Here is a 13,800-nt window from a genome sequence, read left to right as displayed (position 1 = left end):
TCACATAACTTGTTATGAGCAATTCCATGACAAAATTAAGTGAATTATAAAACTTAAACAAGTTTTTATATCCATACATTAAAGCATATACATATCAGAATATAAGTCGGGTGACTTCTACTAATCAATCTTCCCCCACATAAAATTATAAACTCTGTATAAAATATAAATAACAAATAGTTGAAGGCAGTGGAAAGCATCAAAAGCAAGCAAAACCTGGAGGGAAGTTGGCACCTGAAACAAGGAACTGCATTGCGTGAGATCTGCATTTATATGGCTTTCTGCTTGAGGGGCTCCCCCATTCCCTGCAATTAAGGTGGATACAATTCAGGCAGAAAACTATAGTCTTGCTGGCTTAAGGAGTCAGATGCTGGAGTCAGAGATGCCAAAATGGCTGGAAAGTAAGAGAGATATCCCACAAATAAGGGAGACACATGGGGCAGCCCAAAAACCTACCTGTAAACTCAACCCAAATTCTGGCTAAACCTTGAGCTGTGCATGCATAGAAAAGACTCCAGTGAGCCTGAAAGCAAAAATCAAAAAGTGGAGAGAAGAGCTTTCAGCATGCTCTTCACAATAGGTAAAATAAAGTGTTGAGTCTGAATAGAAGGACAGTACCAATTATCACAAAAAGTCTCTGGAGAAAACAACAGATCACAAATCTGTTAAGTATATCATCACAATGAACTGAATGCAGCTGAAAATTACTAGACATATGAAGAAATGAGAAAGTACGCAAAGAAAGAAAGCAGTCAACAGAAACCAACTCTGAGAAAATCCTAATGCTGGAGTCAGCAGACAAGGATGTTAAAGCAACTATTATAAAAATATCCAAGGAATTAACAGAAAATATAGTCATAGTAAATGGAGAAAAATGGCAGAGGAGTCAGTGAACTAAATAGCTTAACAGATTATTCTACCTCTAGAGCTGAAAGAATACTGAAAAAAATTAACACAGCCTAATTGACCTATGAGACATTGTCAAGTAGTCTTCATGGGTATAACCAGAGTCCCAAAAGCAGAGGAAAGAACAGGGTAGAAAAGCTTCTTTAGAAATAATGGCCAACAGAACTTCCCAAGTTTGGTGAAAAATGTAAACTTATATATCAAAAAACAAACAAAAAAAATCCAGTAAATCCAAAATGGGACACATAAAAGAAAACAACACGTAGGCACATCATATTCAAACCGCTGAAATCAAAGCTAGAAAAATCTTGAAAGCAGTCAAGGAAAATGACATGTTATATATAGGTAACAACACAAAATAACAGCTGACTTCTCATCAAAAACAAGGGAAAGCAGAAGAAAATGAAATGACATCTTTAAAGTGATGAAGGAAACAAATTAACAAATCAGAATTCTATATACAATAAAAAAATCCTTCAAAAATGAAGGTGAAAACATTTTAAGACAGACAAAAATGTGAGTGTACTATTCACCAACAGATCTGCTCTTAAAGAAAGCTCTTCAGACTGAAGGAAAACATTATCAGATAGAAACTCAAGTCTACAGGAAGAAATAAATAGAAACACTGCAGGTAAGTATACATAATAGACTGTATTTGTCCTGCTCTTCTTTAAAAGACACAAAAAAAGGCATAAAAAAACAAAAATTAAAATATTGTATCATAGTTTATAACATATTCATATCTAATATATATTAGAACAAGGCACTCAGGAGGAGTAAATATAACTATGGTAGCTCAAGGATGTTATATTTTACATGAAGTAGTAAAATATTAACCCAGTAAAGAACATGATAAATTAGAGATGCATATTATAATCTCAACCTCAACCTCAGCACAGGTGACATTTTGGAGTAGAAAATTTTTTGTTAGGGGAGAACTGTCCTGTACATGGTAGAATATTTAGCAGCATCCCTGGCCTCCACCCACTAGATGCCAATAGCACACCCACTCCAAGTCATGACAACCAAAAATGTCCCCAGACATTGCCAAATGTTCCCTAGGGAGAAAAATAATCCTGGGTGAAAACCACTGCCCTCCAACAACCATTAAATAAATAATGCAAGATTACAGAGCAGTTCAGTTTTTTCTATTATGGCCCATCTAACAAGACTAGGCTTATTTTTTTCTAACCACTCTACCCTCCCATATGAAATTTTAATACCACAGATATATGTATATGTTAACATGTTTATATAATGTGTCCCATTGGAAAGGCACAAACAACTGTAATATCTACATTTTTTGCACCCTCCCCCAGAACCAACTTTGCCCCCTTGGAGAAAATATCCTCCTTTCCACTAAGAATGCACACTGACAGAGGCATTAGATGAAATACTAAAAAAATTTCAATTAACCCAAGGGAAGGTCAAAAAGAAAAAAAAAAAAATTCACACACACACACACATACATATTTATATGTATATATACATACACCTATTTATACAGATATTATAGAGCCTATATATATATACATGAGCACATGAGCAGAGAAATTTTTTTAAATAGGACAAATAGAAAATAAATAACAAAATGGTAGACCTAAATTCAATCAAATCAACATCATAGATTTGTTTTATATTTTAATAAGAGGTATAACTAACAAGCCAATAGCAGAGATAAAACGAGAAAGTAAAAAAATTCTAAACCCAAAAATTGCAGGAATATGGGAAGAAGGAAACTCAACCATATTAATAATTACCTTAATAAATATGAATGTTCTAAATATAAATGGTCTAAATTAAAGGGTAAAGACAGTCAAATGAGATTAAGAAAAAAAAAACAGAACCAGACCCAAAAATATGCTGTGTACAAGAGAGGCATTTTAAATATAAAACACAGATAAGCTAAATGTAAAATAACAAATAATAAGTAAATAAATAAATGTAAAATAACATTTTAAGAAGATATAAGATGTAAACATTAATCAGAAAAAGTCTGGAGTGGTTATAATATTAATAACAGACACACTGAATTTCAAAACAAAGAGTATTACACCAAAGAAAAAGATGGACTTTTCATAAGCATAAAAGATGTAATACATTAAGAAGATATAATCATTATAAATGTGAATGCATCTAGTAACTGAACTTCAAAATATATAAAGCAAAATAGACAGAAAAAAGAAACAGGTAAATTCACAATCATAGTTGGAGATTTTACCTCTCTCTCAGTAATTGATAGAACTAAAGAAAAAAAAAATCAGTAAAGTTAGAGAAAATATGACTCACTATAACCCATGCTGACCAGACATTTATAAAAAACTACACCCACAACAGCAGAAAAATCAAGAGAGACCATATGGTGGACCATAAAAAAAATTTTTTTTAAATAACAAAAAATTCCAAATGACTGAAATTTTACATAGTTATCTTCTGTAATTACAATCAAATAGAAAGCTGAAATCAAAACACTAAGATATCTAAAAACTCTTATATCTTTTCAAATTAAGCAACATTCTTCTAAATAACCCATGGTTCAAAGAGGAAACCACAAAGCAAGTTAGGAAACATTTTACCCTAAATAATAATGAAAACACATTTCATCAAAACTTGTGGGACATACTTAGGCAGTCAAGTAAGATAAATCCACAGATTTAAGTGCTTATATTTAAAAAAAAAAAAAGGTTTAAAATCCATGATGTAATATTTTACCCTAAGCCAGAAAAAAAGACAAGCAAAATAAAACAGTAACGAGCAAATGCAGTGAAATAGAAAAAAAAGGACAAAGGAAACAAAGCAAAAATTTGGCTCCTTGAAAAGATTAGTGAAATGTATAAACTCCTAGTAAAACTAATCAAAGAAAAAAAAAAGAGGGAGAGAATTTAATAAAGGGATTATCATTACAGATCCTGCAAACAAAGAATAAGGAAATATTAAGAGCAACTTTATGCCAAATATGTCAACAGCTTAGATGAAATGGACAAATTCCTAAAAAAAAAAAAATCACAATTTGCCCAAACTGACACAAGATGAAACAAAAAATCTGAAAAGTCCTATATCTAGCTATTAATGAAATTGGATTTATCAGAAATCTCACCAAAAATGCTCCAACCCAAATGGTTTCACTGATGCATTTTACCAAACATGTTAAATTAGAGATAAACCCCATCTTATGTAAATTCCTTCAAAAATTAAGGAGAAGGGAATATTTCCCAACATATATACTTTAGGAGTCCCACATAGTCATTATACCAAAACCTGAAATGAAAATGACAGACCAATGGAAATGCAAAAAAAGATCCTTAACAAAATGTTAGTATATAAAAACTGGTAAATTAAATATAATACATCATGACCAAATGGGATTTATTCTAGCCATGAAACTAATACACCATATTAACAGAATAATGGGAAACATCAAATAGCCTGAAATTTCAGTAGGTATGGGAAACTTTTTGAAAAAAGTGAACACCCACTCATGATAAAAACACTCAGCAAACTAGAATAGAAGGGAACTTTCTCAACCTGACTAAAGGCAGCAATAGAAAACCCACAACTAACAAAACAATGATTATTACATAATATTATGATGATAATGGTAAAAAAATGCTTTCCCAATAACATGAGAAATAAGGCCGAAAGTCTACCCTCACCACTTTTACTCAAAACTGCACCCGAATTTGTAACCAGCGAAACAAGACCAGAAAAGTTAATTAAAGGCATTAGAATTGCAAAGGAAGAAGCAGAACTGTGGCTCTTTGCAGATGACTTGACCATCTATGCAGAAAATTAGTAAAAAATTCATGTTAGTAAAAGTAACTAACATGAATAAGTGAATTTAACAAGGCTGCAGGATACAAGGTCAATACACAAAACTCACTGCTTATTGGGAAGGGGAGTGTGTATGAGTGTGAGCGTGCATAACAGCAGCTCCAGTTCTTTTTTTCTTAATGTATTTATTTTGAGAAAGAGAGTATGTGAGAACATGCAAGAAGGGGAGGGGCAGAGCAAAAGGTAAGAGAGAATCTCAAGCAGACTCCCCACCGCACACAGAGCCCAACTGGGAGCTCAATCTCATGATCCTGAGATCATGACCTGAAGGGAAACCAAGAGTCTGAGACAACAAAATGCACCACAAGGCGCCCCTAGCAGCTCTCAATTCTGTAACTCTAGAATGCATATGAAAGCTTATCATTTGATGGTTCTCTCCATTTGGTTTACTTGGTTAAAATTTCCAAAGTAAATGTATCCAAATTATGAGAAAAATAAATTTCATAGTTTTTAAGGGTTGGGGGCAGAGGGAAAGGGAGAGAATCTTAAGCAGTCTCCACACCCAGCATGAAGGCCACCTGGGACTTGATCTCACAACCCTGAGATCACGACCTGAGCCAAAATCAAGAGTCAGATGCTTAACCAACTGAATCACCCAGGCACCCCAAATTTCATATTATTGTAAATACATTAAATCTCAGAGTTCCAATGCCATTAGAAAATAAATTTAATTTTTTCAGGTTTATGCTCCATTTGTAACATCAATAGTTGAAATGAGCTTCTCTAATCTATCGTGATTTATTCAGTCACTATCACAGCTCTTTACTTTCTATGGAAAATGCTTGCTGCTGAGTAGTAAACAGAAAATCATACTGTCATTTTCTATTTCCATAATCACTTGATAATTTATTTCAAAACTCACTTTGTGAATAAAACATGAACAAAAGGTACACAAGTATGTACAGAGTAAAGGAGAAGGTCCTTGGACTTGGATGAGCACCCAACAAATTGTGTATTTTGCTTTCCGTAACAGCTTAAAACTGACTAGGTCACAACAATCACACATTAAAATATAGCCCAGCTTACAATCTTCACATTACTAAAATATTCTGCATAGTGGCATTAAGATATTTTTAGAGAAAACTCATAGACTCATGAAGTTTTAGCTTGGAATTACCAAACACTAACATTCCAGTTCCTCTAAACAAATCATCTCAAAGGATAAAAAACAAGTATTATTCCAAGGTCACAGTTTATGGATATCCTTGAACTGGAAACTATTAAGTACCAGGCAAACTAAGGGAACAAGTTCTTTGAAAGCACAAACTGGTTACATACACAGGACACATGGAAGTTCAATTTGTTAGATATTGAGGCAACAAAAAGTATAAAGAATCTGCAGCATTTTCATCAATTCAAATGTTTTTAATGATAAAACCTTACCTCTTAGATTTGTTACCAATTTCAAAACAGTAAGATTTTGAGTTGACTAACAATACATTACAGATTTTAACTTTTTTTTTAAGATTTTATTTATTTATTTGACAAAGAGAGACACAGTGAGAGAGGGAACACAAGCAGGGGCAGAGAGAGAGAGAAGCAGGCTCCGCCGAGCAGGGACCCTGATGCGGGGCTCGATCCCAGGACCCTGGGATCGTGACCCAAGCCGAAGGCAGACGCTTAACAACTGAGCCACCCAGGCACCCCAGATTTTAACTTATCAAAAAACTGGCTCTCCACATTTATAAGACACTATGAGTCTTATAAGAAACAGTACTTTTAAGAAACAGTACTATTAAGCAAACAGATTTTTATAAATTACAATCAGCCCTTGTTAATAGTATTTCAGTCTACTTAATTCTATAATTCAGACCTTTTTTTTTTTTTTCCAAAGATTGTATTTATTTATTTGACAGAGAGACACAGTGAGAGAGGGAACACAAGCAGGGGGAGTGGGAGAGGGAGAAGCAGGCTTCCCGCAGAGCAGGGAGCCCGATGTGGGGCTCAATCCCAGGACCCCAGGATCATGACTCGAGCCAAAGGCAGATGCCCAATGACTGAGCCACCCAGGTGCCCCTAATTTAGACCTTTTAAGCTGGCTAAACTTCCCACTTTATTAATGGGGTAAGTTTCTTCACAGCAAATATCACCACTAGCTGTAATGGGATAAAAAACTAAGAGAGCAAAACTTTTGACATCAACTTTAGAGATCTGCAGTCACTGAGAGTATACCCAGGGCTGGTCTGTGGGAAGGAGATCATCTAACGGGCATTTAATATGTATGCAGATATCTCCTATGCTGATGTACAACCAAACTGTGAGGTTCTGTCCCAGGACCATCAAAGAGGAAAATGCAGGTGGCATTTGATTCCATGTGTGCTACATGATGTTTTCTTTACTGTCATCTCTAACACCAACAATCCTATGTTAATGTGTTATCTCAATTAATACTTACATTTTGTAATTGCTCCAGAAAAGTACAGAAAAAAAAAGGTTTCAGTATTGATATATATCACCAATCACCAAAGTTAGGAAAGCATTTGTCCCACACAGTACTATTAATTATCTTTAAGTCTGTTTTTTTCCTTTTCCAGGATGATATTTACTGAAGAACAACTTATTTACATTGAAAGTACAAATAAAATAAGATTCAATCTGGACAGGAGCTAATAAGAACTGATTTATAAATGTAAGTTTGAGGAAAAGGACTGATATGCAAAGTAAGGGCTAATATAACTTTTCTACTAATACTTTTATTAATAGTTTAAAAATACTCTATACATATTAGCTCGTATTGCTTACCACAGCACTGTGAGGTAAAGAAAGCAGATGTTATCATATTTATTTTCAAACAAGGACACCCAAGCTCAGGCGATGAAAATCTATCTGCCCAGGGTAAATAGGCAGCAAACAATAATGCTCTTTTAGAAGAAATTCTTTGAACCAAAATATGGTCAAACAACAGACTACCTAATGAAATTTGTTTGACTAAAACACAAAGTTATTTTTAAAATCATACTGAAAATCTCTAAAGGAATAAATTAAGAATGGTGGAGAGAAAAAATGCCCAGTTTGGTTTCCCCTAATATTTCAACTAATGCTTTCAAGAGTCCAGTTAAAACTGCCATCACAAATCCTCAGTCAGTGAATCTAACTTGTCTTAAGCATAGGGAAAATACACAAATTGTACAAATAGGAGACACGACCAGCAACCTCAGTCTTTCATTCACAAGTATAAACACACCCACAGAACCACCAGATACCTGAGGACTACTAACACCACCAAAAAAGAACCAAAATAAACAAACTGAAAAAATTACTCAGAGGGGAGAAAAAACTTAAAAACAAAGTCTAGTTAGTGTCCTAAGATTAAAGATTGTATTATATCTGTAAAATAAGAGCTGGTGGCTATGAACTAGAAAGAATTCCCAGAAATATAAAGTAATAGCTGAAACAGATAACTGTAAAGGGCTCAAAGAAAAAGTCAAGGAAATCTTCCGAACAAGGCAGGTAAACAGACATGGAAGTGAAAGAAAAATCGTAACACCAGAACATTGATATAGACGCTCTAGGGGTCAAAGCCATAAAAGAATACAGAGAACACAGAAGGGAAGAAATAATGAAAGAAATACAGAAGATTCCCCAGAAATGAAGACACATGCCTGCGTATCCAAAGGGTCACAAATGCTTTACAGGATGAGTTAAAAAGAACTACATCTCATCCTCCTTAAATTTCATAACGTCAAGGATAAAGAGGCATGGACACAACAAGCTTCCAGAGAACAAAAACAAGTTACCCAGAAAGAAATTACTCCTATTAGCATTAAACCTCTCATCAGTGAAACTGGTTACCAAAAGGTAATGGAATGCAACCTTCAAAATTCCAAAGGAAAACTGCTGCACAACTGAATTCTATACCCAGCTAAGGCATGTACTGGGTGTGAAAGTGAAAAGCACATTTTTTAATACTCTGTTGACAAGCAACCCCCCACATATTCTTTCTGAAAAAAAGTACTCCAGGACATTAAAAAAAAAAAAAGTTACTTCTAGAACATTGTAAAATAAATCCAAAACAAATCTGTAAAATAAATCCAAAACAAATAGGGGAAAGACACAAGATCTAAGAAAGCAGAGAACGTGTCCAAGAATGCAATTAAATAACATGCTATTAGCTGAGCATCATACCCAGAAAAAAGTCGGTTCACAATAGAATGTCAACATGATTAAAAAGCTGCATAACCAAGTGGTATGATAAAGAAAGCAGACACTCTTTAACAGGGGGGCAATGTGGCAACTGGAAAATCCAGGAAAAACTGGTACAGCGCAGACTGGAAGCCAAACTAAAGTGCATCCTGATCTTGAATACCAGCATTTGTTCTCCATGGCTCCCACCATGCCCATCATACTACTTTCTTAGCAGCAGGGAGTATTTAGTTATCACTTGATTACTGCTTCTCCAAATCAACAAGTTAAACTATGACAAACCTTGACAACATTAAATGAATGTTACAGTTGACACAACCTGGGAGGGGACCATGAGGTATTCAGGGGAAAGACTGTGAGGGGTACTAATTTGTCTCAACTCATAAAGTGGCAAGTTTAGAGATGATGCCTAAGTACTTTCTAGAATTAAGAGTGCAAGTGCTGGAAGTGTAACCACAAAGCCCTCTCCCCTCCTTCAGGGAAGGAAGGAAGAGAATAGGTATTACAAGTTAAATTCTTCATTTTTCACAATGGTGATAGATATATACTCGATTATGTAAGATTACTCAAATATAAAGTTTAGTGTATTATACATAAAATTGAGATAATAATCACCAAAAAATTTAAAATAGAAAAGGTCTAAAATGGCTATTGCGAGAAACCAGTTTGAAGAAGTAGAGGGTAGAAAAGACTTTTATTTATCATTTCATACCTTTGTGTACTATTAACCAATGCAGGAAAAACACAGAGAAACCTTTGTCCATTTTTTCTTGTTTCTGTATCCCATGCATTATATACCAACCTTCTCTTACGGTATTTCAGACAAGACACAATTAATTAAACAAACTCAAGAACCACCCTAAATCTCTGGCAAAATTTGGTGACAGCATCAGTTTACACTGGTTTTAAAACTCTCAAAACATATCCACATCCATTATCTTACTTAATCCTCGCAATGGCGCAGGATTTTGAGAGCAGATTTTAGAGCTTAATAAAGTATTACTCCAAAAGGTTTAAGTAATTTGCCATCCCAAAGGAAGTAAGAAAGGTAGAATAAATGTAATAGACAAGTTAAAAAATAAAGAAAAAATGCCTTCATATAGCAATGAAATCTGAAAAAGCCCTCTAAACTTATAACAGAATATACAATAAATGAAACAACAGTACAATAGTTGGCTGAAACAGTTTTTATCATGAAACACACACTTACCATATGACCAGCAATCTCATTCCTAGGTTATCGCCCAAGAAAAAATGAAAACACATCACACCAAGATACGTACTCCCTTGCTCATAGCAGTTTTATTCACAATAGCCAGAAACTAGAAACTACAAATATCCATCAGCTGGTTAACAGATAAATTGTGTTATGGCCAAACTACAGAATACACCTCAACAGTAAAGAAACAACCTAATGATATGCAAAACAACACGGATGAATCCTTAAAGTATTACGCTATGTGAAAGTAACCAAACACAAAGGGCCATATGACTCTACTTATAAGACATATTAGAAAAGGAAGATTCCAGTGGTATCACATCAGTGGTTGTCAGCATTAAGGAAAGAGGACTGATCACATCGGAGAGTGAGGGCACTTTTTGGGTGACGGACATGTTTCAGATGTCTTAACTGCAGTGCTTGTTACACTACTGCATGAAAGTAGCAAAATTCATCAAAGTGTACACTTAAAATTGGTGAATTTTATTGTTCTGAAAATTATAACTCAATAAGGCTGATTTTTTAAAACTCAGTCATACATAATCCCACTTAACTTCTGACAACAGCTTTTCAAGCACAGGAATTAACTACAGACCCACAAGGAACAGTGAAATTACTATTTAAAATGCAACTTTTAATCACAAAATAGATACAGTACACAGGAACTTAAAAGTCCTGACAATGAAACAGTCCTCATTCTACTCAATTCAGCCACGTGGATAAACACTAGTTGCCTGGCAACTAGTCTACACTCCAGATTTCTTAATAAACATATTAACCACATTAGCAGGTGATCTCATAGAGGATAAACTAAGTTTTACATTGAAGAGTTCTTCCTTTAGTATTAAAAAAATAATGCATTTGAATTATTTATCTAAAGTAGTAGGTGTGAACAAGTGAACAAGAAATACTAAAGCTAGATCATGAAAAATAAAAATATGAAACATACATACACACACACACACACACACACACACACACACACAACACAAAAACCCTTTCTTCATGTGGTCTTTTACTTTCAGACTCTCCTTAACTAACTTACAGGACTGCTGAAGCCATGAGATTGTGGGTGAACTCTTTCCCTTTAAGCCTTAACTCCTCCTCTGCTACCACCCAAACTGGCTTAATATAAATTTACATGTCTTTAAATGCAGACAAGTTATACACTTGTCTAGATATCAAATATCCGAAAGACATCTCTGTGAATTGTAGACTCTGTGGACACGGAAAAATACAACACGAACTTTCTGTAACATGCAAGCACACAACATACCAGGAGGCCAAGTCTTCGTAACGGTGATGATAAACTATCAAAATCAAGAATTACAAAGAATCCCTAAAAAACAAGCAAATTCCTAACACATAAGTTAGATATCATTTCTCTCTCACTGGACATGGTCTGTCCGTTGACTCTGTAACAGCTTCGGAACAGATGTCAACTTCCAGGACATCGCTGACCACGAGCACACTTACCACGCATGCGACTTTCAGCTTTGGTGAGTACTTACCCCTCTTCTGAACCCAGCCTTCTTTCACCACGGTAACATCGCTCATGATGGCTCCCCTCTGAGCCCCCAACGTGGAGAAATGCTACTTTGTGGTATCAGCTTTGGGGTTTGGATTCTCTGCTGCTGCTGCCCTTCCCACTCTCTAGTGATGACTCAGCCTGGAAGGAAGTATTGAAGAAAGAATTTCTTTTTTTTCCATTCTTGCAACTCACATAGCAATAACAAACAACTAATTCTTTGTAAATGTCTTCAACTGGCCTGACCTCACATAAAACTCTAACTCCTCAAACTGGGGAACTTATTTATTCAACAGTTCTATAATGAACGGGCTTCCCTGGTCTTGTGACAGCTTTCAAATGATAGTGAAACTTTTAACCTAAGAGCCTGTAACAAAAAATGTCTTAAGAAAACCCCTGTCACACCTATACAAATAATACAGAAAATCTGTTCGGTGCTGTGTCAGAGGTGAAAAGGGAAGAGAATGAAAGTTAGGTAAACTAAAAGTAAACTTTCATGTATGTCTAGTTCCAAAATCTCTGTGCATTTAGGAATATTTATGGCAAAGCAATAGTGAATGTTTTTAATAGCTGTATTTTATGGAAAACACAATGTGCTAAGAAACCAGCACTTATGTATGTTTACTCTGCCCCGCTCCAAGTATTTTAGACAATCAATGAATTAGATAACAATGAATTTTTAGATTACAATAAATAAAATAGTACAAATAATACAAAGTCAATGATTTTTTAAAATACACAAAGTGAAACAAAAGGAATATGATAGTGGAAAAAAATATGGGGTATCAAAGATGTGTCCAGAACAAGTGCTTATAACTATTATTCTCAGGTAATCCTCACAGTAAACCCAGGAGGGTACCATTAACTTCATTTCACAGATGAGTAAACTGAGGCTCACAGAGATTAAGCAGCATGCCTGATTTCAACACAACTACTGAATGATGGAGCCCACATCTGAACCAGGCCATCTAACTCCAGAGCCTGCAGTTCTAACTCCAAAACTATACTGCCTTAAGATAAAAAGAAGCCAGAGTAAAAGTCTACATATTCGCAAAAGATGGGCCACATATTTAGCAGGAAAGCTTTCAGGAAGCAGTGCAAATAAGGAAACGCAATCGGTTTCAATATTTACAGTATCCATAAATATTTTCTAAAAGAAAAAAAGAAGTTGCTTCAGAAGGAATACAATTTTTCCTGGAATAAAAATCTGAAATTTATCCCATGGGTCTTTGTAAGATACCTTGTAGTGTAATAAACAAAGTCCTCAAAAATATCCTTATATATACACTAACGAGTTTTACAGGGCTATTTCTCATTGTCCCTCTCAACCTAAAAAGGAAAATGCCAAGATAAAACAGAGTTAAAAATATTTCCACAGAAAGGGACTAAAACATGTAGTCCAGGGTGCACTGGCATTATATGGTCCAAAAACACAGGCATAAATTTTAGATAACCAGAAAAATGGACGGATGGACGATGTAACTATACTATTTTCTCAAACTGGGTTTTGATAAATAGTGCATAGCAGCAAGTTCAAGGTTAGACTCCCCAGCTATTATTGGAGCTGAATTATGGCTCATTTTCCAATGCAAATTAAGTAGAAAGCCTCATCATTTAGCAGTGAGGAATCACGACTAACATTGTCTTAAGAAAGCCTGACAAAGTTTGTGTGACTGAACAGAAAACCATCCCTACACGGGCCCTCAGCACCTACAGGTAAGGCCAATACTATCCTCAGAAGCAATGGGGTCTGCTACTGCAGAGTCTCTAAAGGGATACTAGAATCCGGATGTATTTTCCCAAAATATGTTTGAAAGAATACCAAGAGGAATTCCAGGGGGAAAAAAAAAAAAAGATGAAAAAAGAAAAAAAATTCTTTGGTCAAATAAGTTTGGAAAAATTCTACAAACCATGTCTTTCCCTTAAAACATCACTATTAACCTATTAAAGATACAAAATATGTATAACCTTTTTTATCTCAGCAAATCCTCAACTTACTGAACCCACAGGGCTCTTTTTTTTTTCTTTAGCAATATGTACTGATATCAGGCCTTGGTGAAATGGCCACATAACTCAAGGCAACACTCATTTCACCACTAAAAATGGGCAAAAACAAAAACAAAAACAAAAAACCTTCAGTAAAGAATCCAAACATTATTTTAATTTGATTTAC

The 13,800-nt window shown here is 34.9% G+C and overlaps 1 protein-coding gene across 1 annotated transcript in view; it reads right to left on the bottom strand.

Annotated features, from left to right (window-relative positions):
- AKT3 (AKT serine/threonine kinase 3) overlaps positions 1–13,800 on the bottom strand; it is a 318,344-nt gene that overhangs the window by 295,854 nt on the left and 8,690 nt on the right. Inside the window, exon 2 of the mRNA XM_025877589.2 lies at positions 11,611–11,768. Coding sequence (XP_025733374.1) covers positions 11,611–11,656 — 46 coding nt within the window. The 5' untranslated portion in view covers positions 11,657–11,768. The remainder of the gene's footprint in view (positions 1–11,610; positions 11,769–13,800) is intronic.

The sequence above is a fragment of the Callorhinus ursinus genome, unplaced genomic scaffold, assembly GCF_003265705.2.
Source record: "Callorhinus ursinus isolate GAN/ISIS: 27379988/994484 unplaced genomic scaffold, GSC_fseal_2.0 scaffold13, whole genome shotgun sequence".
Taxonomy (NCBI): Eukaryota; Metazoa; Chordata; class Mammalia; order Carnivora; family Otariidae; genus Callorhinus; species Callorhinus ursinus.
This window is presented reverse-complemented; position numbering and strand designations above follow the sequence as displayed.